This window comes from Giraffa tippelskirchi, chromosome 5, assembly GCF_054371585.1.
Source record: "Giraffa tippelskirchi isolate mGirTip1 chromosome 5, T2T-mGirTip1v1.2.pri, whole genome shotgun sequence".
In the NCBI taxonomy this organism is placed as follows: domain Eukaryota; kingdom Metazoa; phylum Chordata; class Mammalia; order Artiodactyla; family Giraffidae; genus Giraffa; species Giraffa tippelskirchi.
Window position 1 is genome coordinate 64,893,743 of NC_137279.1, and position 27,360 is coordinate 64,921,102.

Genomic DNA, 27,360 nt, shown 5'->3' on the forward strand with positions numbered 1-27,360 from the left:
TCATTTCCCTAAACAACTCTGGACTGAATTGTACTTTAGTTCCTCAGTTCTATATTTCTGCAGAGGCAGAAACATAAGCTCTTGTTTTTTTTAAACTGTTGCTACCGGAATAGAGATAACTTTTTACTCCACCATGTATAACAAGGGAGTAGCATTAACAAGTGAAAGATGTAAAAAATTAGACATCTCTTCATTTTAGAGAGAGAAGATGGAAACATCATTGGTTTTCTTTTCTCAATTAAGTATGTGCGAACCAAAAGAAAAAACTATTTTCAAGTTAATACACGGTTCAGGAAAAGAAGAAACGAGCAAAGAAGCCAAAATCAGGTAAAAGCATAATTTTAAAAATCAGTGTTTTACTTTTAAAAACGTGATTGACATTGAATATTTGTTAGCACTTGTTTTTAAAATATCTGGTTGAAAATATATCGATTGTACTGTTACAACTGAAAAAAAGTATTTATTAGGAGTAAACAATTGTTAAATCTAAAGTGTTCTTTTTTTTAAGTCCAACAGTTTTAACCACACAGAAGAACCAGTAATAATACTTATTGAAATATAATCTCAAATATTTTATAGTCATGGGGGGAAGAAACAAGTATATTTCACATATGCTGTCTTAATTCCTCCACAAACATAGTATTTAAATAAAACTCTCAAGAAGACTACTGTGAGTGTGTCAGGAGTAGAGGTGGGTGAGAAAGGGTGTTCATGCGATTACCAGTCACAAATCTGTTTGACAGTCAGAAAGAGAGATTTTAATTGTCATCCCAATTGTCCTGAAGCTAATGCCTTTTCATTACAGAGCTAAGGAAAAAAGAAATAGGCTAAGTCTTCTGGTGCAGAAACCTGTGTTTTACGATGATACTCCCTCCAGTAGATCTGGGCCACTGGCCAAAGAAACAAGGTGAATAACTTGTAATTATTTGTGGGCACATTTTGCTGATTCTATCATTAAAGATTTAAGAAAGAGGAAATTAGGGATTCCTATTTTATTGGAAATTATACAGTAATATAAGGAAGGTTAGAGATCTCATTTCAAAAAAAACCTAGAAATATTCTATAAAATTAAACTATTTTAATAGCTTGAATTAAATAATCTCATAAAATTTAAAGCTGCTCTTTTAAAATTATATGCCTGTCAATTTTAAATGATATATTTTACTCCTTATAAACTGATGAAATACTCATTAAGAGTGTGCACAATGTCATTGAAAAGTGCTATTCATCTCTTTCTTCAGTAGTTTGGAAAAAACGCCCTGGGTATAATATAAAGTAAAACACAAAAAGGGATGTTTTGTCATTTTTAGCCATTTCTTTAGTTCAAAGAAAAAAATGGAATAAGCTTATATACTAGGATAATACAAATTCTTCCAAACAGAAAATATGACCAATAAAAGATACAAGACAAATATATTCAACTCTCTCAATTATCATTTCTAAAACGTTTATTGCATTAAAAACATTTCATATTTCTTACACCTTTAAAGCTTCATTAGTCAAACTTCCTGTATCTATTTTTTTTTTAAATTGCTGCATATTGTGGTAAAAGTTTCAAGGAAATTGCAGTTAAAAAAAATTTTTGACTAAAAGATACCGTCAGTTTAGGTTCTTCCATTTGCTGAATTAAGAAAGATAACTGACCTGGTTTCTTTTTCTTTGTTTTTAACTGAAGACATGATTAGTTTTTCTTTTAGAAAATAAAATAATTCAAGAGAGGATAATGTTATTTTAACACATCATCTGATAGGCAAAATCCAAAAGAAGTTTGACTAATACTTTTGATATTTCATATAATGATCAAAGGAGAAATCCTGTGAAATGTGATCGAAAAGAGCAGTATGATAACATATGTTGCAACAGATATATAAATAGACTTCCTGCATGTTCCAGTATAAAACATTTTGTTTCTCAAACAGAGTCTCCCCTGAAGAAGCAATAAAATGGGGTGAATCATTTGACAAACTGCTTTCCCATAAAGGTTAGTGCTATTTTTCCCAAATACTTTATTCTTTAATGGAAAAGTATATGAAATTTGTATGTAACTGTACAAAAACAGGCTGTCATAAAAATTTAGCCTGATTGAAAATTTACAGCAATCTGAGTTTCTGATCCACAAAAATAACTAAATAATAGACTAGTTAACAAATAAACAGTATTTTTTGTTTAAAAATAAAGACTATTTTTCAAATATTTTTATGCTATTAAAAACTACTTTTTGTGGATGAAATATTTCTTGGTGCTGGATGAATAGTTTCATCCAGTTTCATCCACTGGATGAATAAAAATTTTCAGTGTTTATAATTTGTGAATGAGAAACTTGATTTTATTAAATCTCATATTATCTATGTTATTTTTATTGTTAAGTGATCAAAAAATATAAACTAGTTCTCTTGATGGACATTTTAGAAACCTTCATGAGAAGAGATGTTGTTTTAATTTTATAAATATTCACTGGTTGAATCAGTCATCAGAATTTTGCAGAGGAGCTGAGGTTCAGGTGGGCATTTAAGGTGGAGCTTTGTAGATGAGATAGAAAGTAAGGACAAATACTGAGTATGTTCAAGCAATGGTTAAAGAACAGGCTGCCAGAATTGCTACTTTTTAAGAGTCAACTTTCATAAGGCAGCAGGTGAGTAAACAATTTTTTTCTTGCCTTTATTCAGATTTCTTTTAGGTAGGAAAATTGACAGGTTGAGCTGAGTAGGCAATGAGGTAAAAAACCACAGGGCTCATTGTTTCCCCACACTAAATGAAGCAGAGTCTGCTTTAAAAGCAACATTTTATCACTGCCAAATGGCCACAGGTTTCCTCTAGTCCACAACTTTTATTTGTATATCCAAGTCCTTCTGTTCCTTACCTCATTCTTTGAATTAGCTCAGGCTGACTACTCTTTATAGCACTGTCAATGGTTTCCTCATCGGAGGTATCTACTGGAAGCAGGTGCTCCTATTGCTGGGTCAGCTGGGAGCTCAGTACTTGTAATTCAGCCCCAAGTACTGTGCACTGTTTGCTGAAACCAACTTTTCTATTCTGTCTTCTGTCCTGCAGTATTCTCATCCCTAACTGTTCACCCTCTATAAGGTTTTGGTGACTAGTTCATGTTCTCCTGAGTTTACTGACAGAGAATCCTATTTCTGCAGACAATCCCTGAAGACTCTCTCTCTTCCAATGAAAATAGATTCTGCCTCTGAATTGTTATATTGACTCAGAGAAAGAAAAATATAGGTCGAGAAATCAAGGCTTAAGTTTAGGCACGGATGTCATCAATGAAGACAGAGAGCAGTGGTAAGAAAGGAAGTTTATGCTGAAAGAAGCTAATGTGTTACTCCACCCTCATTTCACTGTAATGTTCTATCACTCCCTATTGGGAGAAAAGTAATGTGAACAGCTTTCTTCAACTACCCACTTTTCTTCATTCCCAATATCCAGTCATGTCTTGACTTTTGTTAAAATTCTTGCCAAATGTATGTCAAACTTGTCTCCCATTCTCATCTCCATGGCAACTGAGTTCAGGTATTTATCTAATTACAGCCTGTGTGGAACTTTCCTCTGTAATTCATCCCTCCAAAAACTTATATCTTTTTTAATCTCCTATTATTTCCAACACTTGGGCACAACTGAGCCCTTGAGCCTCTTCATTAGTCAGGGAAGGAAAAGCAAGAAATGGAATTCTTTTTTTTTTTCCTAATTTGAATGTCTATTATAAGGAAACATGACTTTTCATATGTGGATCTCCAAACCCAGCACATCCCCTGGTAAATATTAAGTGCTTGAGTAATAGAACAAGATCTGTTGCTAGGAAAAATGTTAGTCCCAGGCTCCTTTAGAGATCTGAGTTCTGCTTCTCTTCTGCAGGGCTTCCCTTGTGACTCAGCTGGTAAAGAATCCACCTGCAATGTGGGAGACCTGGGTTTGATCCCTGGGTTGGGAAGATCCCCTGTAGAAGGGAAAGGCCACCCACTCCAGTATTCTGGCCTGGAGAATTCCATAGACTGTGCAGTCCATGGGGTCGCAAACAGTCAGACACAACCAAGCAACTTTCACTTCACTTCACTTCTCTTCTGTAACACAATGGTTGTATAACCTTAGTTATACAACTAATCACTTAGCTTCCTAATCACTTTTACATTCAGCTTCCTCAACTCTAAAAGGAGATAGCAATGTCTTTAGCGCCAATATGAATAAATTTGTCAGGATTAAATGAAATAATATATAAGAAGCCAACAGCTCTTTGACACTATTCAAATGGAAATAGTTTCTGTTATTATAAAAAATAATTATCAATAATAAATGTAATAATCTTTTTCTGTTTTTCAACCTACTCAAAGCTGTATTAACATCACTTACAGGGTTAAATTTCAGTGGGAGGAACTATCATCGCTCATGATCAAAGTGATAATTAAATTATATTGGACTTGCAAAAAATTATCTTAATGGTATTCTTGTATCAATTCCCCAAATCCAGTTATTCTAAATTGCAAATCTTATTGTAATATTAAACTACAAAACTTAAAATAATCACCTAAAAGTCTCATGGTTGCAATGGTTAAATTCAGCTCATTTCTATTGACTTAACTGTAGGCCAGAAAGAAAAAAAAAAGGAAAGTTCGTATACTCATGCGCACACATACACACACATCAAAACTTTGCTCTATCAGATTTTATAGGTTTTTCCTTTAGTTAAATGTGTAATTTTCTCAAATTCTGTAGATCATATCTATACAAAGGAAATGGAAATGTATTAAATTTAGTCAAATAGAGAGTGAAGTGGTAAGTCAAAACAAATACATGAGAAATTTGAATATTTGACAAAAACGCCTGATCCTAAAACCACTATAGAACAATTACTGGCATTTTAAGGAATGGAGTCATAGAGTAGATGGTTCTTACGCTAGATTTTAGGGGATTAATAAAAAATTCACTAGCTGGACAAAGAGAGAAAGAGATCATCCAAGCAGAAAGCCAACACAGGCATGGGGTATTAAACAGTGCAATTTATTTACTGAACTAGAGAGAACATAATTCTTTATTGAGAAACATAATTTGAAAAACGGTGGCTGAGGATGACAGATAATAGACAGACAAGACTCAAACAGAAAGAACATTGTTTCTGCTATGTTCCACAGAAATCGAAGGATCCATGGAGTGTTTTGATAACTCCACTACTATATTCAAATTTCATCCCTAAAATGTAACTAAACTCTCTTAAAACTGATAAAAAGCACAAAACATAAAATCCAAGGAAATATAGTCAAAGTAGGGGCTTTAGTTAATAATAGTGAATCAGTATTTGTTTATTAATTGTAACAAATGTACCTTACCAATATAAGATGTTAATAATAGGAGGGAACTGCAGGTGTGGTGTAAGGCAGCTCTGTCAGAGCTTCCTAACTTTTCTGTAAATGTTATCCTAAAAGCAAATGGTCATTTAAAAAAAAATGGACTCAAACATGTTATATAGTAAATTTAACACAACACAGTCGATAAATAATTTTACTTCTGTTCCTCATGTGTTTCTGTGCAGATATTATGATAATTTTTCCCTGTCTTCCCTGTTGATTGACAAATTTGTCTGAAATGGCAAAATGAATCATAAAAATCTATAATTTAAGGCTATTCATATATATCAATAACTTGTCAATGTAGTTTAAGAAAAACAAAAAGAATCAGTCAAAAACCAGTATCAGACTATCTGTTGTTGTTCATAATCATCAGTTTCAAATTTAGTCATCAGTCTTCTTACTTACTGACTTTATGAAAATAAATGCTACCAATATGAACTTAGCAAATCAATTAATTCCAATAAAATCATATATACATATATATTACACTCACACATGTAAATGTATTTGTACGCATATGTGTATATGGTTCTGTGTCAGACAGTTTTGAAAGTAAAACATGGCTGCTGAATAACATCACGTGCAAAACAATTGGCAAAATGACAATTTTTTTTAAAAAATGCTCATTTTTTAGGCATTTTCATGTTTCACGTAGGCTTTAGAAATCATTAAATGGAAATTATGTAGATGTGTGCAAGATTTCAACAGGCAGAGGGAAATGTTATTCTTGAGTAGCAAAAAAGGCAGGAAAAAGGCCAGAGAAATAAGGGATTTGAATGTAACCTAGGAGAGCAAGCAGGTCTCTTTCATTGAAGCAGAGTAGTGAACAGACACATTAGAAAATCTAGTTGCGAACAAATTTCAGAAGAGTTTGCTAGTCAGAGGGCTTACTCTGATGGACAGAAAGGTAAAATTAATTCTATGCATATATTAAGGACTACATGCAAGGCTGTTACAAATGTCAAAGTTAACCTCAAGGTAAGGGCTATTTTGGAAAGAAAACAGATGAACTTGATGACTGACTGAATGTGTATAGATGTTGTAAAGTGAGATGGTGAAGAAACAGATGAATGAAAAGGATGAGCCAAAGACCCCTAGATTTTGTTCTGTATTAATAGGAACATAACAGTGCCTTTTATCTAACAGAAATAGAGGGGGGAAAAAGATTTGGAGAAGGGAACAGGTTAGAGTTTGAACTTTAATTGCTGATAAACTTTATCAGAAGTTTTCTAGGATTTTATAGACACACATCTAGAATATGGAAGAGTGATTGATTATAGAAAGATTCTCTAATGATCTCATATACTTATTACTTAAATATCTGAAAAAATAGAAGTTTATTTCCTATGAAGGGAGTCTCTATCAATTTAAAAAGAAAAAAACCTGCCTGTTTATTTCCTTTTTTCCAGCCATTACAAATAATACCAATTTTTTTAGCCTTTTTATTAACAAATATTGGCTGGGACTTTTTGCACCCTAAATTGTGATTATACTAAGCTTCATTTTGAGAATAATTCATAACAAGACAAGATAAAAGTAGAATATGTAAATCACTTCACCCCCTTGATTTAAAAATATGAGCTGATTTATACTGTGGAAAATATGTATCACTGACTTTGAGTAAAGGCTACAAGGAAATGCTCACTTCTCCTCTGGGCAAGGAAATGAGCACTTCTTACACTTTTCACCTTGTGGTTTTTCAAGTTGCCCTTCCCAATTTTCAGTTACTGGTGTTCTGCAAGATAAGAGATTCCAGGGTTCTGCAAAGTTAAATTTCTGAATCAAGCTGACCTATAACAAACAAGCAGTTACTTGATCTCGCCAAAAACAAAAGGTAAAGTCCAGTCTAAATTATAAATGGACCACACAAACACATCAACATTGCAAAAGTAACCACAACATTCTGTGGCAGGTCAAAAGCCAAATATCAAAGGAGAAGCAAGGTAACCCAGTACTTAGCATATTACACTGTACTTGGGTTTTCAGCTTCAGTTTCTTGACTTTTTGTTTCATTTGGTTTCTTGGCATCAGAAAAATACTCCAACAGATGCCAGAGTTTCAATTTAGAAGCATGCAATTATAAGCATTTTGTTTGTATGACACACTGAGCCAGCTTCTTCCAGGGTGAATTCTAATCCCAGGTTCTATCAAGTACTTTTGGCAGATGCATCACCACTGCTTCTTTCTGAAGAACTCTTTAGCAAGTTATTGCTTCTGTGTGAGAAATGGTTCCATTGTGACCTGACTTCATGCAGCTGCTCTAAGTGCCTAGAGAAACAGGAAATAAACAGTATGCTGGGATAATCCTGCACAACATGGCATATAATTATTTAAAAAGTCACTTACTTAAAGTTTTAAATAAATGAACTTTTTTCCCATTCATCATTAATTTGTTTCTCTATTTAGTATTTATTCTTCCTTATTACGTTCGTATTATGCCAACAAAATCCATTCACTCTTGATTAACTCGCCACAAGCACTTGTAGCGCACAGCGCTTTTCCTAATGTTAATGCTGTGACTTCATTTCCAATGTCTGTATCACGCTCAAGACTAAGCATAGTAACAAAGGGCTCTGGATGATGTTTCAAAGCACAGCGGCTGTGCAGAGCTAACACTCATTCATGCTCTGTGGATTCGTGAAGGATGGTATTTAAGAAGCACTTATGTTATTTCTGGAAAGCTTCTAAAAGCAATCTTAAGCAATTTTGTTCCCCAGGTTGTGCAGTGGTGAAGAATCTGCCTGTTAATGCAGGAGACATGGGTTAGATCCCTGGGTGGGGAAGATCTCCTGGAGAAGGAAATGGCAACACAGTCTAATATTCTTGCTGGGAAAATCCCCCGGGCAGAGGAGACTGGTGGGCTACAGCCCATGGGTTGCAAAGAGTCAGACATGACTGAGTGCAAACACACACACACACACACACACACACACACACCAGAGTTAGTCACCCCTGCAATTTTCGTTCCTTAGTCGTTGGTCTATACATGTCTGTCTTGCCTGTTAATCTCCATATTCCTCAACAGTCAAGACTTTGTTGTTTTATGGCAGTTGAGTGATAGATGTTCTATAATTGTAATCCAAATAAACCTAGGTCCAAACCCTTGTACCATCTTTCTCCACCTGTAAGATTCAGGGCAACTTAACTCTCTGAACAGCTTCTTCATCTGTATAAATAGGTAGAACAGGACTTACTCTTAACTCAAAATGGATTAAAGACCTAAATGTAAGAACAGAAACTATAAAACTCTTAGAGGAAAACATAGACAGAACACTTGATGGCATAAATTAAAGCAAGATCCTCTATGACCCATCTCCTAGAGTAATGTAAATAAAAACAAAAGTAAACAAATGGGACCGGATTAAACTTAAAAGCTTTTGCACAGTAAACGAAACTATAAGCAAGGTGAAAAGACAACCCTCAGAATGGGAGAAAATAATAGCAAATGAAACAACTGACAAAGGATTAATTTCTAAAATATACAAACAGCTCATACAGCTCAATTCCAGAAAAACAAACAACCTAATCAAAAAGTGGGAAAAAGACCTAAACAGACATTTCTCCAAAGAAAACATACAGATGGCTAACAAACACATGAAAAGATGCTCAACATCACGCTTTATTAGAGAAATGTAAATCAAAACTACAATAAGATATCACCTCACACTGGTCAGAATAGCCATCATCAAAAAGTCTACAAACAATAAATGCTGGAGAGGGTGTGGAGAAAATGAATGCTCTTGCACAGTTGGTGGGAATGTAAATTGATACAGCCACTATGGAAGATGGTATGGAGATTCCTTCAAAAACTAGGAATAAAACCACCCTGTGACCTAGCAATTCCACTCCTAGGCATGTACCCTGAGGAAACCAAAATCTAAAAAGACACATGTATCCCATGTTCACTGCAGAACTATTTACAACAGCTAGAACATGGAAGCAACCTAAATGTCCACTGACAAATGAATGGATAAAGAAGTTGTGGTATATTTACACAATAGAATATTAATCAGCTATAAAAAGGGATGCCTTTGAGTCAGTTCCAATAAGATGGATGAACCTACAACCTATTATACAGAATGAAGTAAGTCAGAAAGAGAAAGATAAATATCATATTCTAGTGCAGATATACAGAATCTAGAAAAATGGTACTGAAGAATTTATTTACAGGGCAGCAATGGAGAAACAGACATAGAGAATACTTATGGACATGGGGAGAAGGGAGGAGAGGGTGAGATGTATGGAAAGAGTAACATGGAAACTTACATTACCATATGTAAAATAGATAGCCAACAGGAATTTGCTGTATGGCTCAGAAAATAGGGGCTCTGTATCAACCTAGAGGGGTGGGATGGGGAGAGAGGTGGGAGGGAGGTTCAAAAGGGAGGGGATATATGTATACCTATGGCTGATTCATGTTGAGGTTTGACAGAAAGCAACAAAATTCTGTAAAACAATTATCTTTCAATAAAAAGATAAATAAATTGAAAAAAAAATTAAATGGAACTTCCCTAATCACAGGCACACAGCAGTGCACCAACAACTTACAAAAGACTCAAAACTTGCAGCTGCTATAATTAATATCGTCTTTTCAGTTTATATTACAGTTTCCAGGTTCATACTAGGTGTTTCATAAATAATTAAGAGATAGATGAAGGAAGTTATTTTTAATAAGTAACAATTTCAGTTGTCTGGCATATGGATGATCCCCTTTAGGTGTCAATATAAAAAACAGTTTATTATACTTGAGATGTATTAATAGGAAAAGTAATAGCCATTTCCTCTTAAAATTGTCACAGGCATTTATCAACTGGCTTTAAGAATAATCTAGTATTTAAAAACTGATTAGTCCATGCTTCCATATGACATATGGATAGAATAAAATGCAAAAAAAGCCTTTCCCTTCACTGGGGTCAAAGTAACTTTATTCATAAACCCAATAAAACATATTCTTAGTTGCCTCTCTCCAATCTAGATCTGACCTGGAACAGACCGTTCTGTTGTAAGGTAGCAGGCATTTTATTCACTAACTTTGCTTTAATTTCCATTTAAATAGTAGCAGAGAAGTGGTTAGGAACAAAAGGGGAAGAGGCAGTATCTGCACCAGGAACATAGAGCAATCACCTAGTGACAGGCTTTGCAAAATCAGAGTGCACTTTTCCATGTAACCGCTTTTGCTTTCTTAGAGTTACCTGAACATGTTCTCACAATCATTTTGCTGTCTTTCCTAATAGCTAGTCAAGGGATTCTCCTCGGAAATCTATTTTATAGCAGTTACCAAGCAAATAAGAAATTTCAGAATTCTATTAAAAATGCAAAGAATGTAGATAATTTTGAGAGATAAATTAAGAGAGTACACATATATTTAGTATTCAATGCAGTAAAAAGCAGATGCTAATTGGAAGACAAAAGGGCAAGCATTTTAGAAATTTGAAAGAGGAAGGAAGTATGGGTGGTAAGCAGTGGTTTTTGGTTACATTAAAAATTCATCAAAGGGAATTCTCAATATATTTTTTTTAAAGTTCTGGTCAGAAGCTGGGGCATGACTAAGTAATAGTCTAAAGTTTGGGTCAAGCCAATTGGTCTACAGATGGTTGTGTATGTTGTGGTTTTGCTTTCACACACCTAACATTGCCAACATTCTGCTACAGTTTTTACTTAGGGGTTGAAAGGCCTGTTGTGCCTTAGGCTCTCTAGGATCATTAGAGAAGAAGGGGGGAAAGGGACAGAAAGTAAAACCAGAGATTGTGAAAGAAAACTATCTTGCTAGTCACACAAATAGAACAGAAAGAAGTTTTCAAGCTGTTGCCAACCAGTAGCCAAATGATGCTTATTCAGCCTGTTTTCTAAAGTCATCAGCCTAGGGCCCCAGCTTTACCCGAAGTCTTGAAAGGTTGCTGCTGTGATGGTAGTTTTCAAAAATTAAAGGAATGTAATCTTCCACAATAATAATCACTCAAACTGCTTTTTCAGACATTCAGGTACTGAGCTCCAGAAAGAGAAAGGAGTTGTGGGAAGGAAAATCAAATCAGAGCACACTAAGGAACCAGAGTCCCTATAAGTGCTGATGGGTCACCAAGCCAGGGTAGAACCCACACGTCTGACCCCCTGTATTCACTTGGACAGCTATTTTGGCTTACAAATAATAAAAAATAGAGGTAAATGATTAACTTTACTCTGAAATATACACATTTTTAGGTATCTGAGGAAAATCTATCAAAATGCTTCAAGGAATCATTATCCACTTATATGTCCCTGCTACATTCTGAGCAAATCAGACTACTCAGCAAGAGAAATAAATCTTGAAAATCAAACACTAACTGCCAGAGAAGTAAGAAAAAGAGTACTTCAATATCACCGACATTGATCGTTCTCCCTTCTTTTCAGCAACTAGAATTTGTTGACTTATCCAGGAAGCGCTTACCACTAAGGCCTCCTAAAACAGTTGTGCTTGACTAGGAAGTATCTTACTAGCATCTAATCACTGTGGACAAGCTCTGGGTTGTATGTCAGTCCTGTGATGCCTTCTCAAATTCTTGTGGAGACTGACCTTTGCTTGTCTTCCTAGTTTTTTCAGTAAAGTTTAGCCACTAACATCAGGTGCTCAGGATCAATTTACTGAGGGAAAGAAATGGCAGACACTCCCCTTATCCCAGTGCAAACACCAATGGAAGGAGCCATGGAGTAGAAGAGGCCCTCATGGCTCCTCCATTATGGTAGTGGTTGGAGAGATCCCATACCTAAGAGGGAATGCCTGTAGGTTGTGTCACTTCTGGCTACTGATTTCTCATGTTAAGTTCCTGGATCTCTAATATAATCAAACAGTTGGTTTCAACATTAAAAAGGTGCTTCATGCCAAAAAAGACAAGTTCCAGATACAGGAGAGATACATGATGATATATAACACATGATTTGAGGACTGCATTCGTTTCCTGTGGCTGCTGTAACAAATTATGGCAATTTAGGGACTTAAAACAACACAAATATATTATCTTGTAGTTTTGTAAGTCAGGAGTGTAACATGAACCTCACTAGAAAAAAATCAAGGTGTCAGCACACTTATTATTTTTCGAAGGTCTGGGGGAGAATCCCTTTCCTATTCACCTGGGTTCCCGACAGAACTCAGTTCTTCGAAATTTTAGACCAATGTCTCCTTAATTCTGTTCTAAATTAAGGTCATCTTCACCTTCTGGGAACCACCACATTCTTTGGCTTGGGAACATCTTCCATTTTCGAGTGCAGCAGCAATGCTCCTTACATTGTACCTCCCCGGTCCACTTCTCTGCGCTCCTCTTTCACTTTTAAGGATTGAGTGATTAGACTGGGTCTGCCTGGATAATTCATGATAATTACCCCCTCTCAAGGTCCTTAATCGTAATCATATTAGCAAAGCATTTTCTCCACAGTAAGGTAACATAGTCACAGGTTCTGAGAATTAGGGCATGGACTTCTTTGGAGGACAGTCACTAATTCTGACAGAAAATGTTGCCTTCTTGAGAAAGTTACACTTCTACAATATGTTTGTTTGAAAAGTGAGATCTGGGACAATTGTATTTATATGAATATCAGTTTCCTCAGCTATGTAAATGAACGTAGGGTATATTCCAGACATCTGTTGTAAATACTAAATGTAGTCATGCATATAAACAGCACTCAGCCCTCAAAACCTCTAAACATGTTATAAAAGTAAACCCTTTCAGCTATCGCCATAATTCTACCCTATCCATTTTTCTTGCTTCACTCTGTATGGAACTGTTATATTACAAATAACCACGGACCATGAAGAATACTTCTAGAGACCAGTGAATAGAAGAAACAATATAAGTTGAGAATGAACTGAGTAGACAAAGAAAGCTATCACTTACATCACAATTTTTTTAGCCTTAATGCTAGAGTATATGCTTCTCCCTCTTTAAATTGTTGGATTTGTCTATAATATTTTGTTCAGAATTTTACATCTATGATCATTGGTCCATAATTTTCTTTTCCTTTTTCATTCTTAATTTTTATTTCTGGGGGTGGTATTCATGTTATATTTTCTAGGTTTTGGTATTAAAGTTATTATTACCTCTTAAAATAAGGAAATTATTCATCCCTCCACTGTTTTCTGGAATTTGTGTTAAGATTATAATTTTTTTTCTCACATTTGTGATGAAATTCACCAAATCTGGGCCCAAAGATATTTTTTGGGGGGGGAGATCTTTATTATAAAAATCTATTTAGAGCTGCAGATTTTCCACTTCAGTGTCAGTTTGGATAAGTATTTTTTCAACAATGTTCCCATTTTAAATTATATTTATTGACATAAAGTCATTCATAATATTTACTGTCTTTATAATATTGCTAAGATTCTGTGATAATACCACTCATTTGCTTCTTACTATTAAACAGCCTCACTTGGGGTTCTGTTTTGAAAGAACTAACTTTCAGCATTGTAAATTTTCTCTGTGCTTTGTTTTCTTTTATATAGACTTCTGCTATGTTTTTATGAATTTTTCCTTCTATTTATGGAGGCCTTAATTTGCTTCTGGTTTTCAAGCTTCTTAAAGCAGAAACTTGGACCATGTTTTATTAGTACAGTACAGCATTTCATACAGTAAATTTCCTTATAAATACAATTTAAACTGGATTCCACAAATTTTGATGTGCTGTATTTTTATAATAATTCAATGGTTTCTAATTTCTCTTGTGATTTCTTCTTTGACCTATAAATTATTTACATGTATCATTTTATTTCCAAATATTTGGGGACTTTTATAGCTATGTTACTAGTTGATTTTGATTAAAACCCTTATGGGCAAAGGACATACTCTGTAAGATATCAATTTTTTGAAATTCATTTTATATCCTAGCTTGTTTTCCATCTTGGATAACCTTCCTAGTATACTTGAAAAGATGTGTTTAGTAGAATGTTGTATAGTTGTCAATTAGGTCAATTTAGTTGATAATGTTCAGGTTTTATATATTCTCATTGACACTCTGTCTACTTGTTCTATAAATTTATGAGTGGATAGAATTAAAATCTACAACTATAATTGTGAATTTTTCCCCTCCTTTCCTACTATCCTTAGATTAAATAATTTCTACCTACTTATCTTCTAGGTCTACTGATCTTTTCAGGCAGTCTTTAATCTGTTGCCACACCCATCCAATGAATTTTTTCCTTCAAATATTTTCCATTTTAGTTCTATAATTTCCATTTGATTGTTTTCTATATAAGTTTAATTTCTCTGCTGCATTTTTGCATCTATCCACTCACTGTGTCTTTTTAAAATTTTACATCCTTCAACTTATTAATAATAGCTTTTATAACATCCTAAGTCCAATTTCCAACATTTCAGATACTTTCTGGTCAATTTCTATTGACTACTTTTGTTATTGATAATGGGTCACATTAGATATTTCTTGCATTCCTAATAAATATTTATTGCATATGAGCAAGGAGGACGATATTGAAGTCTAAATTATGCTGTCTTCCTTTAGACTGTTAGATTATTTTTCTGATTAACTCACTGGTGGATCCCCTTGATTGTTTCTGATCAGTTTGATCTTTAGAACCAATCTCTTTCCAATGTATATTAGTTTGAGGACAAAGACTTTGCCTTTAGGCATAGTATTTATACCAAAAACATGACTTTTGTGGGGTGTCTCCATTATGGCTGGGTCAGAACTCTAGCCTCCTATACGTACACAAATTCCTTATCTCCATTTACCTCTCAGCTCCACAGCAGCTACACTCTTCTGGGCTTCACAGAGTTTATCTTGCCCATGCACATTCTGACCCTCAGCCAAGGATCTGCAGAGAACCTGCATGTAGACTTCCAGGGACCTTTTGCATATTTCTTTTTTTCTTTCTCACTACCCTGACCCATAAATTCCAAACATATTATGATCCCCAAATTCATTTCTGCCTCCTCAAGATTTTTAACTTTGCTGAGCTCCATCTGCATCCATTCCAGCCTTATATGTACTCTCAGGAAAAAAGGAAGAGCAAACCTAGGGGTCACTTCATATGCTTCTCTTCTCACACTGCTCCCAGGTCTTGTTGCCAGTTATACTCTGTAAAAATGACAGTCTTGATATTTTGTCTAGTTTTATGGTTATATGCTGTCAAAAGGCAAATTTGGTTCTTGTTACTCTGTTATGGCCCTCTTCTTTTTTATAGGTTGAATGCAATATCTCTTTTACTTAAGGTGAGACTCTGTAGTTTAAAAATCAAAGCAAGGATTTGGTCAACTGGGTACTGAAACAAGAGGGAAAGGGGCAGGGCACAACTTTTGAAAGAATGACATAGCCTGAGGACACAACAAAAACCAATTAGAATCAAATGGATCCAAGATGGCAGAGAAGTCAACTTCAACTAGACCTTGATCCTCAATCAGCAAGCTAAATGACACACCCAGAGGCACCATGACAGTTCCAAGGCACCATCAAAAGACCAAAAAGTGGGCAGTGACCCAACTCCTGAAAATCTCCACCCCTTCCCCAAAATAGTTGGAATAATCCTCCCACTCATTCTGTTCAGTTCAGTTCAGTCACTCAATCATGTCCAATTCTTTGAGACCCCATGGACTGTAGCACGCCAGGCTTGCCTGTCCATCACCAACTCCCTGAGCTTGCTCAAATTCATATCCAGCGAGTTGGTGATGCCATCCAACCATCTCATCCCCTGTTGTCCCCTTCTCCACCTGCCTTCAATCTTTACCAGTATCGGGGTCTTTTCTAATGAGTCAGTTCTTCGCATCCCACTCATTGTCCTATGTAATCAGCCAGCCCATAAAAGCTAACCATGCCACATTTCACAGGCTCACTCACCCTCTGTGATGGCCCATGCTGTCTGTGGAGTGTGTTTCCGGACAAATCCACTTCTCGCCTATCACTGTGATAAGACAACAAGAACCTGAGTTTCATTACTGTGGGTTTTGGCTGGGTTTGAGTTCCAGCCATGTGAGTTATAGTCCCAAGCAGGGTTTTGGTCCCGTTCAAATCCTGGCACATGCGTTCAAGTCCCAATATGATGAAACATTTTCAGTACTACTGGAACTCCAAAACCTAGATCAGTGTCCAGGAAATACTTAGCACTCAATAAATATTTTTTTCTCAATAAATTAATGAGTTGCTTGGTGGGAAATTTGGGATGAAAACAAATTTATTTGATAAAATAGTTGAGCAAAAAATTGGGAATATGCTTGAATAACCCACAGTGATATCCAAAATGAAGCTGTGTACCTCCATGAAGGCTTGTCAACTGAAGCCTCCTGAAGCCACACAGGCTGGCATTTTCCACAAAAATCTAACCTACAGACTTGAATATTAGCATGTCAAGAAGGACCCAACACTCAGTAGAGGCTCACTTTGGCAAAACTCATGAGGCTGATGTCCAACTTAATAATATAGATTCAGAAATAAAACTGTCACTGGTAGCCACTTCTCTTCTGTGCACTCAAGAAAGGAGCCAAACCGTAATAAGATTTTTGCTTGACAAGCTTGAAATTAGAACATTAATTAAATGTTTAAAGGCATCACGCTAAAATGAGGATTGACTTCTTAAATGGACTAGTATATTGTTAATTTCATATCTTTGGTGTCCATATTTATAATTGGACAAGATTCTTTGTGTTTTTTTGTTTATTTCTGTTTAATGTTTCCTGGCTCTGACAATTTCTTTAAAAAGTATTCTAGAACTACTATTTCATTAAATAAAAACATACCCTAGAACTTTTGTATTTTTAATGAAATTTTCCTTTGTATTCAATTATTGCTTAATTGACTGTTTTCTTCATGCTGGGGTTTTTTTTTTTTTTTTTTTGCAAATAAGACAAGGATCATCCTCTCATGAATCTCATAATATAGAATGAGAAACAAAAATAAGCAAGCAACTGCAGCACAATATTTGTTACCCAGTGTACTAGGAAGTCATATATGACAGACACCCAACTTACACTCTTTGAGAGACTGGTATAATCTTTCCAGATTTAAACTTCAATGGCTGAAACAGACTAACCCGATGAAATCTGATTGATAAAATTGGAGTAGGAAGAGAAAATGTTTCCAATAGAAGCTAAAGACATGTGGGAACATGGCACATGAGTGGAACTCTAAGTTATTTCACTATGCTTGGAGCTTAAGGTGTGAAAAAAGATAGTGGAAAGAGATTAAGGCACTGCAGGGAAATTTTAAACAGTGAAGAAACATACTTAAACTTACACTCTAGAAAGATATTACTGACTAGAATGTGGATAATAAACTAGGAGAGTGGAGGGTTGAGAGAGAGGGAAGCAAGAGAAGACTGGAGATGGAGTCAGTTATTAACAGAAAGTAGTTAAAATTACTATGTAAAAGATGATCCTGATCTGAATAAAGGTAATTCCAGATTGCATTAAAATGAAAAGACAGGTGGACTCTCCTGGTGGTCCAATGGCTAGGAATCTGTGCTCCCAATGCAGGGGGCCTGGGTTTATTCCCTGGTCAGGGAACTAGATCCCACATACAGCAACTAAGAGTTCTCACATTCAACTAAAGATTCCACATGTCGCAACTAAGACCCAGCACAGCCAAATAAAATAAATAATTACATATTAAAAAAGAGAGATGCATGATATATGAAGGAGATAAAGTTGACAAGATATGATTATCAATTGGGTTGAGAAGAAAATACAGGGATCTGTGAGGATGTCAGGGTTGTGGGTTATGGTGTTGAGTCAATGGTGTCATTAAATGGAAACATTTTGGGAAGTTTTGGGGTGAAGATAATAAATTCAGCTGTGATGTGATTATTTTGGTGGGAAATTCAGTGGAGGGGTTTACCAGATGTCAGGTAATATGAGCTTGGAGCTAAGGAAAGAGATTTGAGCTAGAGAAGATTTCTGAAAGTCATTAGCATATTCATTGTCTTGAACTGTTGAAGTAAGTGTCCTAGAAATAGAATTAAAGAGAAGAATGAAGAAGGATAAACTGAGAAGTATTCAGAAAAGCAATTGTTGCTGTTCAGTAGCTAAGTCACATCCGACTCTGCAACCCCATGGACCGCAGCACGCCAGGCTTCCCTGTCCTTCACTCTCTCCCAGAGTTTGCTCAAACTCATGTCTATTGAGTTGATGATGCCATCCAACCATCTCATCCTCTGTCATCCCCTTCTCCTCCTGTCCTCAGTCTTTCCCAGCATCAGGGTCTTTTCCAAAGAGTCGGCTCTTCACATCAGGTAGCTAAGGTATTGGGGCTTCAGCTTTAGCATCAGTCCTTCTGGTGAATATTCAGGGTTGATTTCCTTTAGGATCATGATTCATGTAGCTCATGACTGGTTTGATCTCCTTGCTGTCCAAAGGACTCTGAAGAAAAGTAATAGTCAGAGGTAAAAGAAGAAACACAGAAGTGTAAGTGCCATAGAAAAATTATAAACATATCTTTGTCTGCTGAAATAGAGAGATGAAGTAATATATGGATTGGAAAGAAACTTTTCCACTGAATATAACAGTAAATCAATTTGGTAAAAATCATTTAAGTCAAGTGTTGAGTAGAGACCAAACTTTAGTGTCTAGGGAAGTAAATGAGTGGAGGGGATTAAGAGACCAACTGTATAAAGCTTACTCAAAAGACTTTGTATTTGCAAGGGGAAAGATATAGATGAGTAGCTGGAGAAATAGCTGAAGTTAAGAGAAAAATTTCTTTTAATGATTTAATATGATGAGATTACAATTCTTATTTTAATCTAATTAAAATTAACTCAAAAAAACTTTATTGCTTTCCAAGATTATTTGTAACACCTTATCTTGCCTGTAGGTGCCAGCAATATGCATAAAATACAGAGGAAGATAAGAGGGAAAAGAGTTTCAGGGAAAATGTTATAAGAGGAAGATACAGGAAAATAGACTAAGAAAAGAGAAATAGAAATAGAAAGAGGGGACAAAAGGAGAAGACTGTAAAGAATCCCCGTGAACATCACATTTACCAGGGAACAAACAATGTTAAGCCAGAGCAGACAATTACATTAAAGTGATTGGATGGTATAAATTAGGAGTTATGCTGTCCTAGAATCCTAGGAAGAAGATTTCAAAAAGGAGGATATTGTTATTATTAAATGCTGCCAAGTGAGAAATCCAGACAGAACTCATGCCCTATGCAATTTCCTTTTGTAATAACTCACCTGTAAGAGCAGAAAGAGAAATAAGCCACAACCACGTAAGAGTTGGATCACTAAAAAGTCTGAACACTGAAGAATTGATGCTTTCAAATTGTGGTGCTGGAGAAGACACTTGAGAGTCCCTTGGACAGCAAGGAGATCAAATCAGTCAATCCTAAAGAAAATCAACCCTGAGTATTCACTGGAAGGACTGATGCTGAAGCTCCAATACTTTGGAGCTGAAGTGAAGAGTTGATTCATTCGAAAAGACCTTGATGCTGGGAAAGATTGAAAGTAGGAGGAGAAGGGGGGGACAGAGGATGAGACAGTTGGATGGCATCATCGACTGAACAGACACGAGTTTGAGGAAACTCAGGGAGATAGTGAAGGACAGGGAAGCCTGGCGAGCGGTAGTCCATGGGGTTGCAAAGAGACAGACATAACTTAGTGACTGAATGAGTGGAGAACAAATCTAAGGAAAGATCACTAAGACTCATTTGTATCCAATTCAAATGGGAATTTTACCAAGAGAATTTATCTGAAAAATCTAAAAGGAATATTTTTACCTTTTATTAATGCTCCTACAATGAATGCCCTCTTCTCTGTTTCAATACCATATGACTGAAGAGCTTCACTTCTCTTATCCCAGAGAAATAAAATCTTATATGTCTATATTAAAAGATGTATACATATATGTTTATAGCAACCTTATTGATAATAGCCCCCTAAAACCTTCAGTGAAAAGTGGAAGTGAAAGTGACAGTCACTCAGTCGTGTCTGACTCTTTGCGACTCCATGGACTGTATACCCTGCCATGCTTCTCTGTCCATGGAATTCTTCAGGCAACAATACTGTAGTGGGTAGCCATTCCCTTCTCTAGAGGATCTTTCCAATCCAGGGATATAGCCCAGGTCTCCTGCACTGCAGGCAGATTCTTTACTGTCTGAGCCACCAGGAAAGCCTTCAATGGTTCAATGGTAACGGTTAAACAAATCTACATCATGGAATACAACACAGAAATGAAAATGAGGAAATTATTGATATATTGATGCATCTCCAGAGAGTCATGGTAGATGAAAAAAGCCACCCCAAACAATATATACTACATGATTCCACTTATATCATATTCTTGAATTAACCAAATTATTACAATGGAGAACAGATTATTGATTCCTAAAGTTTAAGGAGGGGTTGGATGTGGGGAAAATGTGAGTATAACAGTAAAGAAGCAACATGAGATATCCTTGTAATCATTCTATATCTTAACTATATCAGTATCATTATCCTATTTGTGATATTTTACTACAGTTTTATAAAATGTTATATCAGTGGAAACTGGGTAAAGGGTACATGGGCTCTTTTATTTCCTATGCCTACATGTAAACGTACAATTTTCTCAAAGAAGTTTAATGTAAAAAATACTTGTAAGTCAAAAAGACTAGAATGTTGTAAATAATTGAAAGAGAACTAGTTTTAAAGTCAGGTGGTCTTAATGTCGAATTCTGAGTCTGCCACAGTTTTAGCTATGAAACTTTACCTAATTGAACTTTAAAAATATTTAATCACCAAGGTCATCAATACTCTCATCACAATCACCAGCAAAACTCAGAGTACTTACTATGTGCCAGTTTCTGTTTTAACCACACTTTCCATATTTTGTCACATTTAATTCTCTAAGCAGCTCTATCAGGTAGATGCTATCATTATCTTCACTTTAATACTGAGAAACCAAGTCACAGAAAGGAAAAGCAATTCATGCAACACCACATAAGATAAGAAAGTCGCTCAATCCTGTCCAACTCTGCGATCCCATGGACTATTCTCCAGGCCAGAATACTGGAGTGGGTAGCCTTTTTCTTCTCTAGGGGATCTTCCCAACCCAGGGATCGAACCCAGGTCTCCTTCACTACAGGTGGATTCTTTACCAGCTGAGCCACAAGGCAATAGCACATAGTCACTAGCTGAACAAGAACGTGAACCCTAGCAGTCTTCCATAAGACTTGATGAAAGTGAAAGTGAAAGTGAAGTCGCTCAGTCGTGTCCGACTCTTTGCGACCCCGTGGACTGTAGCCCACCAGGCTCCTCCTTCCATGGGATTCTCTAGGCAAGAAGACTGGAGTGGGTTGCCATTTCCTTCTCCAGGGGATCTTCCCGACCCAGGGATCAAACCCAGGTCTCCGCATTGCAGGCAGACGCTTTAACCTCTGAGCCACCGGGGAAGCCCATAAGACTTGATACTTGCCCCTAATGTTCACAGGACTCAGGACAAAAGTGAAAATGGAGGCCCCATACTATATTTCTAGATGCTTAACAGTTACAGATCAGGCTAATAAACCTTTAAAAGCAGATATTCTATCCTTCTGTTTTGATACTTGGCAGATTAAGTTTGATTTTAAGATTCTCATACTCTTCCCAGTTCTACCCCAATAGCATCGCCTGCCTTCTTTCACTTTCCACCCATGATTTGGTGCCACACTGTGAGATGCCTCCTATCACATTTGAGCAAACACCCTAGCATGCAAATTCAAGTCCTGTCCAAGCCTTGGAGTGTGCATTCCACTGGATCAGGTGCCTTTGGTGGATGAACTTGGCAAAGAGATCTATGTAAATCCTGGAAACACAAAGTCTTTTTTACAGAGAATTCTAAGGCCCTGAATTTAAGAAGCATGGTCTAGAAGTTGTGATGATCTCCAGCTGGAATGGCTCCTTGGCTTTATAGAATAACCCTACCACACACAGCCCAGGGAGAAGTATGGCTGAAAGAGACACAACTGCCAACGTGTGTGCCTGCTCAGTCATGTCCAACAGTTTGCAAACCCATGGGCTGTGGCCCACCAAGCTCCTCTGTCCATGGGATCCCCAGGCAAGAATGCTGGAGTGGATAGTCATTTCATTCTCCAGGGAATTTTCCCTATTCAGGGATTGAACTCATGTCTCCTACATTGGCAGGTCAATGCTTTACCACTGAGCCACCAGGAAAACCCAAAGATCCCTGTTACTCAGGTCTAAGTATGATACTGGACTTATTTCAACAGAAATGATAATTCTTTCCCATAGTCATGAAGAAATCAGCTAATTGATAAATGGTCCATCATTGGAAAAGACCCTGATGCTGGGAAAGATTGAGGGCAGGAGGAAAAGGGGGCAAAAGAAGATGAGATGGTTGGATGACCTCATTGACTCAATGGACATGTTTGAGCAAACTCTGGGATATAGTGAAGGACAGGGAAGGACATTGACTCAATGGACAGTTTGAGCAAACTCCAGGAGATAGTGAAGGACAGGGAAGCCCGGCGTGCTGCAGTCCGTGGGGTCTCAAAAAGTCAGTCATGACTGAACAACTGAACAACAACTCTCATATACACTGTACAAGATGTGTGCTGTGCAATGAAGAAAGTGAAAGTGTTAGTCACTCAGTCTTGTCCTATTCTTTGTGACCCCATAGATCCTATAGGTTCCTCTATCCATGGAATTTTCCAGGCAAGAATATTGGAGTGGGTAGCCATTCCCTTCTCCAGGGGATCTTCCTGACCAGGGATCAAACCCAGGTCTTCTGCATTGCAGACAGATTCTTTGAGCCACCAAGGAAGACCAAGATGTGTGCTACTGCCCTGAATTAGAGAGAAGGCCGCACACCTCTTCTGCTCACATTCATGGTTAAACTTTACTATAAAGTAATATGTTTTCTCAGAATGAATATTTTATAGTTAAAATATGCCACATCTTTTCTTGGTAGATGGACTGGAGACTTTTACCAGATTTCTTAAAACTGAATTCAGTGAGGAAAACATTGAATTTTGGATAGCCTGTGAAGATTTCAAGAAAAGCAAAGACTCTCAACAAATAATTCGTAAAGCAAAAGCGATATATGAAAAATTTATACAGAATGATGCTCCACAAGAGGTAAAGATGATTGTAAAAATGTACATTTGTTTGAAAACTTTTTCAGAGACTATGACTTCATCAAATCAGTACTGCTGTACATTCTACCAGAAAGGTCAGAATTTTGTTGAAACAAAAATGGTGTCTCTTTACAAGCCTACCTCATTTTATTGCCCTTCACTTTTACTGCATTTTGCAGATACTCTGTTAAATTAAAGGTTTGTGACAGCCTTGCCTTGAGCAAATCTATCAGTGCCATTTTCCCAACAGTATTGGCTCACCTCCTGTCTCTGTGTCACATTTTGATAATTTTTGCAATATTTCTTGCTTTTGCATCATTGTTATGCTTATTATGGCGATCTGTGATAAGTGTTCTTTGATATTGCTACTACGACTTGCTGAAGGCTCAGATGATGGTTAGCCTTTTTTTAGCAATGAAGTATTTTTAATTAAGGTATGTAGATTGTATTTTCAGTCATACTTCTACTGCATATTTAGACTATCACATAAACATAACTTTTCTATGCACTGGGAAACCAAAAAATTGTGTGACTTGCTTTACTGAGATATGCTCTTTATTGAGGTAATCTGGAAGGTAACCTGAAAGATCTCTGAGATATGCTTGCATATAGGTTTCTATATACAAACAGAATACATTATAAGATAATTAAAAAATTAAAGATATTGCCATGGAAGGAAAAGTATAATTGAAATTACTCCTTGAGATATTTTTATTCTAGACTAAGAGTGAATATAATTAATTGCAACATTAAGATTCATTCGTTTATCATATTAATCACAGCACAAGTAACCTCTTGTAGAAACTAAACATTTTTACATGTGGTGAAGGTAAGAGAAATCAAGAAGCTCGTATCATATACCATTTTAATGTTAGCTCACCTACTTGTACAAAGTTTAAGTTGCCCCATAATTATCATCCCCATACCTTAAGATAGATGAAAAGAAAATTTCATAATAGAAAGATAAGCTAAACTTAATGTGGTAATGAATTCAAGTGAAAAAGCAATTGTGATTTTTTTTCCTTTTTTTGATTGCAAGCTCAGTATGAGGTGACCGTATGAAAGAATTACTAAAATGGCTAATAAACTAGCAAGTATTACTTGATTATCTTTGAATATGAATTAGAGTTTCTGTATTTGTAGTATGTGTTCGATAAATAGAGTCTTTTCACTGAAGGATAGAACTTGTAGTCTGTCGCCACTAAGATTTCTGTTTGACTATAAATTGGTATTGTCCACGAAGTAGCATTGCCTGTGTAGACATCATTTTGCATGAAATGACACTTATTTTCCTAGTTTCAGTGTGTTTCAATCCGTTTTGTATTTCATTGTATTATCTTGTTTTCCCCAAGGCCAAACTTATACACAGGTAAACAAAAGCAGGGCTTCCCAGGTGGCGCAGTGGTAAAGAATCCACCTGCCAATGCAGGAGATGCAAGACACTCAAGTTTGATCCCTGTGTTGGGAAGATCCCCTGGAGGAGGAAGCGGCAACCTGCTCCAATATTCTTGCCTGGGAAATCCCATAGGCAGAGGAGCCTGGCGGCTACAGTCCATGGGGTCTTTAAAGAATTGGACAGGATTGAGGGACTGAGCATGCACACATGCAAACAAAGGCAGCTGGTTATGTGGTGTTACCCATCAAGGAAAAGGGAGAAACCTACCTGAAAACTAAAAATTTACCACCAAATATGTCATCAGTGCTTTGATAAAAAACCTTAAAGATTTTATGTCTTTAAAAGATAGGCATTTTCAACACACATATACTTGTAGGTGTATAATAAAACAAAAAAAGCATTGAAATATAGCAAAAGCCTCACAATGAAATCCCAAATATGTCCCAAACACACTGTTAACCTTCATGCAAAATAATTTAATTTCTACAAAGTTTAGTTTCCATTTTGAAAATGAGTTGAATCTAATGATGTCTAGGGTATGTACCAGTTCAATGGTCCATGATGCTGCATTAGCAGAGACAGAAAGAACAGGCTCAGAGGAAGAAAAGAGCCAGATGACAAGACAGCCCAGAATGAATCACTGGATCCCTAGGCCCACTAGAGGAAACTCGCCTGGCATCCAAGTGCAGTTTGCCCCCTCTGACCTGGAATCAGTCCTGTACTTTTGTTTCTCAATATGTTTATTTAAGGAGACTGACTATAATTACCATTTTGTTGTTATTATTATCCAGGTTAACCTTGATTTTCACACCAAAGAAATCATCTCCAAGAGCATCACCCAACCCACCCTCCACAGTTTTGATGTTGCCCAAAGCAGAGTATATCAGCTCATGGAACAAGACAGTTACATGCGTTTTCTGAAATCTGACATCTATTTAGACTTGACAGAAGGAAGATCACAGAGACCAACAAATCTTAGAAGACGATCGCGTTCATTTACCTACAATGAATTCCAGGATGTAAAGTCAGATGTTGCCATTTGGTTATAAAGAAAATTATTTTTGCTCATTTTATTCATAAGCTTGTTCATTTGCTTCTAAGATACAGCTTGTTCATTTGCTTCTAAGTATGTCATTTGAAATGACTTTAAAAATGCAAATCAAAACCGTTATTTGTCTAACAATACATACTATATCTGCCAAGATATTCTGTAAAAGCTTCCATTCGACTTCATTTCATTCGTGGTCAGAAAGCTGCTTAATTAAAAGGCAGTAAGGAAGCAATAACAGTGTTGTACAAGATTGTAAAGTAAAGGTTAAGCTTTTGCAAAACTGTCAACAGATTGACCAATTATCTAGTTTTAAATTTTTTCTAGATGCAGACTATACAATGCTCAGATAGACATGTATTTGGACGACACTTTCTATAATGATGAAGCTTCTCTATGGCTTGATTATAGAAAGTATAGCAGCAATCCAGTTCTCATAATGGGAGAGGATGACCATTTGTTCTTGGGTTACTAACCCTGGCTCTTGAATAGCAATCTATCACCTCTAGTCATAAACCAGCACCAGAAACTTTTGGGAGGACACCTTCATCTCTACAGAACTTCCAGATCATATGTAATCTAGGTTGATCACTGATAATGTGTTCCACATTTGGGCTCCTTCCAAAGTGAGCATAGATTTACCCAGTCACACAGAGCCACCACTGCTGGTCACAGAAACATGACCAGATGATGCAATAGCTCCAGGGAGGACCATCTTCTCATCTGTGAGGGGAACTTGCCACTAAAACAGTGGGTAGTCCATCATTTCAATAATGACCAGAAGAGGTTTATCCCCTGAGTGAGCCTTCATTTTTGGAATGAGAAGAAATAAAAAAGCAAGGAGTCCAAGGCCCTGGGAACTCAGGCATCTGCCACATTGGCTTATATTCAGAAAGTGTTCTTCCACTGATCATGTTCCTGTTCCAAATCTCATCTCACTGAATAATTTAATACTATATTATTCAAATATGATGATGCTAATAGTTATATATTTCTCTTCCTATAAATGTTGTGCTGCATGGTCTGTAAATGTTGGTATTTAAAGATGTCATACATTTGGGTTTGGCAAATGTTATTTTAGTTGAACTGTAAAATATAAATCTGTATATCACCTATAGAAATAAATATTTTTTAATTTCTTCATTTGTCCAGTTAATGTTTATTTGGTCACTAAATGCTCTCACCGATTATTGATTGTCCTTCCTGTCATCAAATTAGACAAAGGGATATTTTTGTATTTTAGAATAATATTGGAGTAGAAATTATTAATCGAGGTGTTTTGTCACTGATCTTAGTGCTAATACCAACTCCCAGTATTGTGAATATGAAAACAAGGTATTATGCATTTCAAAGACAACTAAGAAAATTATATTTCTATTTTTATTTGGCTGATTGATATTTTCTTTGTTTGCAGCAGTCTCTTTTCAAAGAGTTTGATTGCCTTATGCATAGAGTTAAGACTGTATACAAGCTTTCTGATCTCATAAGAAAAAACCATGGGTTGATGTTAACAGCATTGTTCAAGGATCACAAATAGCTAATATGTAGCT

The 27,360-nt window shown here is 36.3% G+C and overlaps 1 protein-coding gene across 1 annotated transcript; it reads left to right on the forward strand.

The window, feature by feature from the left end:
* On the forward strand, positions 1–26,949 carry RGS18 (regulator of G protein signaling 18). The gene is made up of 5 exons (XM_081487040.1): positions 1–327; positions 806–907; positions 1,920–1,981; positions 23,201–23,367; positions 25,554–26,949. Exons 1-5 carry the CDS (start codon positions 209–211, stop codon positions 25,809–25,811), a joined length of 708 nt encoding a protein of 235 aa, XP_081343166.1. The 5' UTR covers positions 1–208; the 3' UTR covers positions 25,812–26,949.
* The last annotated feature ends 411 nt before the right edge of the window (positions 26,950–27,360 follow it).